Raw genomic sequence first — 6,931 nt, 5'->3', positions numbered from 1 at the left:
CTGGAAGTCATGTCAGAACTTGATTTACTGACAATTATTTTATGTTTATCCTGACTGACCAGTAGAAAACTTGCAATGAGGAACCATCCACATACGCTTCTCTGGTTTTTAATGATTATATTACCACATTTTTATCACCACATTAACTGATTTTAATGTTTTAGCACTTTGAGATTTGTTTTCAAATGTAAAGTGCGTTATAAATAAAATGTATTATTATTATTATTATTATTTTTATCACCACCATGAAATGGTACCAATAAAAAAAGGTTCAGATTCTCTTTACTGGTGATTTAAGAGACCGAAACATTTCCTCTGACATTAAAGAATTCTGCAGCTGTTTAATTTGGAGGTTGGAAAGGTTCCCCGGGTGGAAAAGGGACCAAATATTTAACATTTACATTTGTAAATAAAAATAAAACTCACGTTTCTTCCATTTTCTCTCACCTTTATTATAAGACTATATCATTTTATCAACAATCATCATGCGTCCAGAATGTAGTGCACACTTTACAACGTAATAAAGTAAAAAAACAAGTTTAATAAACCGTCCGGAAACATGACGGCGGACTGGATCTGAATGTTTGGAATCATTGACGCTGAATCGTTCTCGCTCCCGTTTCTCAGACAGGTGTGGAACGCTCTGCTCTCCGGGGCCGAATCATCTGTCGACGCGCCGCCTCCGCTGACACAGCTGTCCCAATACATCGCTCAGAGTGTGTGGAGCGTGGTGAGAGATGCCCCTCCACCCCCTCACACACTCACACACACACTCGCAAGCAGCTGCTCACAGGGCCGGGCCAGCCAGCACCGATGGGCATCTCGGGAACGAGCCACGTCGTGTGAAACCAGACGATTGGAACAGTTTTGGAAACATTCCGGGGGAATTTGTGCAACACGCCCGTGCCAGCGTTCAGTTCGGTATGAAGCCGCACCTCGGTCAGCTTCGGTTTGCACGCAGCGAGGCAGAATAAGGCACTTGCATTAAAACAAAGTCACTTTCGGGGTGCAGGATCGCCTCACCCCCCAAGTTCTCGAGTCGAGGTCCTCCGTGGGTCTCTAGGCTGACGAGCAGCAGCTGGAGAGCGTGTGTTTGTGCAGGAGCGACATGCGGCTGAAGGTTCGGGAGCAGGTCCCGCACTGGTACTTCTTCACCTCCGAGTGGGTCTGGAGGTGAGCCCTCAGGTTGGAGCGGTCCGCGAAGGCTCGGTTGCAGTGCGGGCACGAGAACGGGCGTTCGCCTGGAGAGAGAAAAGACGGAAACGGTTAATATCCGGCTACGTTTAGTGCAGCGCTGGACGATTCTGTATTGGGCAACCATCATAAAGGTTCCTAATCAATCAGCTGCTTGACTGTGTAGCTATGTGGTGGCTTTAATGCTTAAATGCTAGCTTTCATGCCAACGCCATGCTAGCCTGTAATCAAGCTAAGCCTCCTCTGTTTGGGTTCTATATTTACAAAATATAAACAACTTTTTAGCTTCGTGCAGCTTTAGGATGCTAATCAGCATAAATAAGACGCCATTCTTTTACAATCTGATGCCCTGACGCTGGTATAAATGCCAGTAGAAGGTTGCCCGACATGCACGTTAGCGTTACAGCTATAAGCTACTCACCGGTGTGTGTGCGGATGTGACCCCGGAGCAGCCACGGTCTGGAGAAGGCCTTTCCGCAGGTGGTGCAGACGCAGGGTAGCGTATGCGACCGGATGTGCATTTTTAACGCCCCCAGGCTGTTGTACTCTTTGGGACAGTGTTTGCACCGGAACGCGGCCCTGGCGGTGACGTTCTCGGCCAGGTTCCCGCTGTCGGCGCCGTTCGCGTTGGCGCTGCAGTGAGTCAGCTGGTGGCGAGACAGGGCGGCGCGGCCGCTGCAGGAAATCCCGCAGTGAGCGCACTGGAACCTGTCGGAAGGATCCGGACTCGGGGGGTCAGAGGACCTGCCCTCGTCTTCCTCGCCCGAGCTGGAGGGGGAACTGAGGTCGAGGGGCGCGATGGACGGGGCCATGGGCGACGCGGGCGCGAAGGAGATGGGGATGGCGGTGGTCCATACGATGGCGGGGGAGAAGGTCGTCACCAGGGAGCTGTCCTCTTGGGTGGGGAGTTCGGCCAGCGGGTAGCGCTCGGGGACGACGGCCGAGATCGGGCCTGGAGAGAAACAGAAAACACAGGAAATGCAACATCAGGTGGTTGTTCAGGAGCTAATCGGGTTAACTTGTTTTGGTGTCACGTTACAGTCAAATGGTTGCGAAGATTTGATTACTGCGTTATGCGATGCACCCCGACCTCCTGCGCATAAATATTTACTGTTTTTTATATCCGGCTTGGTGTGGAGGGTCTAAATTGGAAGAACTTGGCACGGACGAGCCTTCATGTGAATTCGATTAGGCGTGTGGGTACTTTGTGCTAACACACCCAACCGTGGGGCAATAATGGGCCTTATTTCCAGCACTTATGGAGGGACACGAGGGCTCTAACTCGATTCAGGAGGATGTGATTTCCAGTAAACGAGGGGTTTTCTGCGATCATGTTTGGATCAGCGGAGGATCCTGTGATCATGATTTTAATAATTTTAATTAAACACCCGACGCAGAAACAGTTACTCGCTGATCAGGTTGTGCCATGCAAATGAAATTCTGCATGCAAATGCACCTCAGTTTGGTTCCAAAGTTTGGAAAAACGCCTCAGCCGTGACCCAGTCTAAAAATGTGTGAGGTTTTTAATATGGACTTAAATAAACGTCTAGTCTTGACGACTTTAAAAAAATGGTGAGAATACCTCGTACTCGCACCCACATCTGGATCACGCCTCATAACTCAAGTCAAAATCTAAACAAGTGGAAAGAAGTTCCCTCACGTACCGTTCTGACTCTCCAGCTCGCTGTAGTTCGGCTTCTTGCTGGTGAAATATTTCTTGACCAGGAAGGAACGTGGCATCTTGAGGGCTTGAGCTGGTTCTTCTCCTCCTCAGAGTCAAATCCGAATCAGAGATCCGTACAAACTCCTCCAAAACAAACTACTCTCCAAAACCAGCAGCGGGTCAGATCACGGGGCCCGTCCGGACGGTATGAAGTTGGTCCGAGGCTTTACGTTGAGAAATCCTGAGTATCCAGAGTGAATGAAGAGTTCTTTGGTATGTGTGATTGAAGTACCCATTCAGCTCAGTGCAGTCCCCTCATATAGCGGGACTGGGCTGGGAAGGGTGTGGTCTGAACCGGGGCCAGGCTGGAAAATGGGTGGGGTCTGACAGGATTTGGGGAGGAAAAGTGTGAAAGAGGGTTGAACCAGTACAGGATTGGGTTTGGAAAGGGGTGGGAAATTATTTTGGGACGGGTTTGTATGGAAATGGGTTTGTGTGGATTTAAAAAAAAAAGAAGTTTTAAAGTTAGAAGTGGAGATTTGATGTGGTGGGGGGTGTTTTTTAATATATAAACAATAAAAATCTGCCTAATTATAAACAGAAATACATTAAAACAAGTGGGACCTGAATAATTATCTAAAACATTTTAAATATATTAATAATACACATTATTATGTTAAAAAGGTACAAAAATACTGAAAGAAAAAGTACAGAAATGTGTTTAAAAAAAACATATATGTTCATAAACTTAAATATAATCTTATTTTGTTAATTAATAATAAAAATTGAGAAACAGAAACTAAATAAATAATTTTAATTTTAATTTTCCTTAAAAATAAAATCTGTATGTGCACATAAAGCAAAGTTAAATAAATGAAGGAGTCAATCACAAAAAAGCGACAAATATTCTATCTAAAATTTAAATAAATCAAATTTTAAAAAGCTGATAAAAATATTCAGTTTTTTTATTTCAATTATTTTTGTACATTTGAATTAAATAATGTTGGATTTTATTTTTATTCTCTTTCTATGTTGGTTTGCTTTAAATGTATTTAAATGTTTTATTTAAAGCACATATTTGTATTTATAGGCCGGTAAAGTTGCATGTTTTATTCAAGCACCACTGTCTAAAATAAAAATAAATACACATAACATTAAAACTAACTGAAATATGTAAAATAAATAATAATAAATATTCTATCTAAAATTAAATTTAATCAAATAAAAAGTTAATAAAAAATATTTCATTTTTATTTATTATTTATTTTGTATTTATTACTTACCTTTTAACTTATTACTATAATTATTTTGCATTAAAATTAAATAATGTTGAATTTATTATTCTGTTAGTTTCCTATGATTGTTTTATTTAAAGCAAATATTAGTATTTGTTTACAATTAACCAAAAATTAATTAATTAATTAATAAAGATAAATACTTTATCTAAAACTTAAATAAATCACATAAAAAGCAAGAAAAAACATTCAGTTTTTATTACTTATTAACTTATTACTATTATTTTACACTTCTGTCTAAATATAAAAAAATAAAATCTATATGTAGACATATATTCAAGTTAAATAGATAAGGGAGTAAATTACAAAAAAGCTACACATATTATATTTAAAATTACAATAAATAATTACATTAAATAATGTTGGATTTTATTTTTATTCTCTGCCTACATTAGTTTTATTTATGAATTTATTATTATTATTATTATTATTATTATTTATGAATGTTTTATTTAAAGCACATATTTGTATTTATAGGCTGATAAAGTTCCACATTTTATTCAAGCTTCACTTTCTACAGTTCATCAAAATAAATAAATACACATTACATTAAAACTAACTGAAATAAAAGTTAAGAAAAGCTCACAGACTGATCAGAATTGTACACAGAAGAATTAAATCATAAGTTTAAAGTGTAAACAGGTGAATATTGTGAACAGTGACTGAGATTTATCTCAGAATCCACAGCATCCTGTGCTCGGGGTGTAAAATCCTCGGGGGGTGAAAATCACGTCCCCTTGTTGTCTGCGTCCCACTTGTTCTTTCAGGTGGCCCGGGGGTTCATCTTCCTCACCTCACTCATTTACAAGTGATTCACATGAATCCCATTAATGAGATCATTAACCTGCTGAAGGTGCTGAAGGTGCTGAGGGTGCATTCCTCAGCAGATTAACCCCAAATCCTAAAATCTTTACCTTTTACAGCCAGTTAAAGACCCATATTTACCTCAGACACGACCTCTTATATCAATTTACATTTAATTTAGTCAACTGGATCATTTTTGTACAAAAGTTTAAAATAACTTTAAGGTTTTTAGGAGGAACACAGATGTGAACGTGAATTTAAAGCGATCCACGGCGCCCTCTGCTGGACTCAACCTCCAATTACTCTCTTAGATTCCTATTCACAAGATCGCAAATCAGGATTATAATTCATTCATTATTTGTCTGTTTAATCACCGCTTTATCCTGGTCAGGCTCGCGGTGGGTGCATTTCACTAGGTGATAGGCAGGAAACACACAGAGAGAGAGAGAGAGAGAGAGAGAGAGAGAGAGAGAGAGAGAGAGAGAGAGAGAGAGAATGAGAATGACTGAATGTCTTTGGATACGAACACAGGGAGAATATGCAAACTCCACACAGAAAGGACTAGGATCACTCCAACTGGGAATCAAACCCAGAACCTTGGGTGAGGCGACTTGCTGCTACCCACCGAGCCACAGAGCCACCGTGCCACCCTAGAATTAAAATCTGATTGTGTTTATATACATTTTTACATTTAGCAAGATGCTTTTATCCAAAGCGACTTACACAATGAGCAGAACACGATGAGCAATTGAGGGTTAAGGGCCTCGCTCAGGGACCCAACAGTGGCAACTTGGTGGTGGCAGGGCTTGAACCGGCAACCTTCTGTTTACTAGTCCAGTACCTTAACCACTGAGCTATCACCGGCCCTGTTTACATGTGCTAAACAAAAATGCACAGTAAAAATAGTGTGAAATACAATAATAATAATAATAGTAATGATAATAATACAATATTTTTAAATAGCGTACATAAACATCCCAAATCTAATTCCATCTTCTTATGAACTTTCTGCAAAATATAAATAAATTAGCATAACCTTCAGACCAAACAAACTTCTGCACATTTTATTGTTTATTGTTTAATACAGTTTAGTTTTTTAATCATTATTTAGGTGTCCAAAACCTTTTGCATAAGACTTTATTAATACATGAATGTACAGCTGAGCATAAACTTGCTGGACATCATATTTCAAAACCATGTGCATTAACACTATAACAACCTAAATTTGTGGCCATTCAGTCAAAAAATAAAAGGTTGTAGGTCAGCATGCTTGAGTTCCGCTACACTAACTATTTTTTGACTCAATGGTTAGGAGGATTGTCCACATACTTTTGGCTATATAGTCTACATCTGAACGCCCGACCACAAGCTTGTTGTACATTCTGTTTAAAATGCTATTTAATGTTATTAAAACAGAGTGACCTCTTCTGAGCAGGCTTCTCACTATACTTTAAAGTACTGTATGTCTGTGGGAATTTGTGCCTGTTTGGTTAAAAGAGCATTTGTATGGCTTCTAGTTCATTCCAGAGCTGTGAGGTCAGGATTCAGTAATACATAAATTCGGAAATTAGAAGGGCGTCCCAATACTTTTGTCCGTATAGTTTATGCAGTAACAGGAAAATGTATCCTCTATGTCAATTTTATTGTTTTGTTGTTGTTGTGGCCAAAACGAATGCACTCGGTGGTTAGGAGGATTGTCCACATACTTTTGGCCATATAGTCTATATGTACACCATGTGACCAAAAGTATCCGGACACCTGATCATGAGCAATTAAAACAAATGCTCTTAAAATGTGTGAAGAGTGACCTCTTATGAACAGGCTTCTCACTAGACTTTGAAGTACTGTATGTCTGTGGGAATTTGTGCCAGTTTGGTCAAAAGAGCATTTGTTAGAAGGGGAGTCCCAATACTTTTGTTCATATAGTTTATGCAGTGACTGGAACCCTTATCCTCTATGTCAATGTTATTGTTTT

General features: G+C 40.0%; 1 protein-coding gene across 1 annotated transcript; it reads right to left on the bottom strand.

Annotated features, from left to right (window-relative positions):
• Positions 1-441: 441 nt before the first annotated feature.
• snai1b (snail family zinc finger 1b) lies at positions 442-3,126 on the bottom strand. Its single transcript, XM_063015527.1, has 3 exons — positions 2,859-3,126; positions 1,616-2,146; positions 442-1,241 (listed from the first exon to the last, which is right to left on the bottom strand). Exons 1-3 carry the CDS (start codon positions 2,932-2,934, stop codon positions 1,060-1,062), a joined length of 789 nt encoding a protein of 262 aa, XP_062871597.1. The 5' UTR covers positions 2,935-3,126; the 3' UTR covers positions 442-1,059.
• Positions 3,127-6,931: the final 3,805 nt, after the last annotated feature.

The sequence above is a fragment of the Trichomycterus rosablanca genome, chromosome 19 (assembly GCF_030014385.1).
Source record: "Trichomycterus rosablanca isolate fTriRos1 chromosome 19, fTriRos1.hap1, whole genome shotgun sequence".
Taxonomy (NCBI): Eukaryota; Metazoa; Chordata; class Actinopteri; order Siluriformes; family Trichomycteridae; genus Trichomycterus; species Trichomycterus rosablanca.
This window is presented reverse-complemented; position numbering and strand designations above follow the sequence as displayed.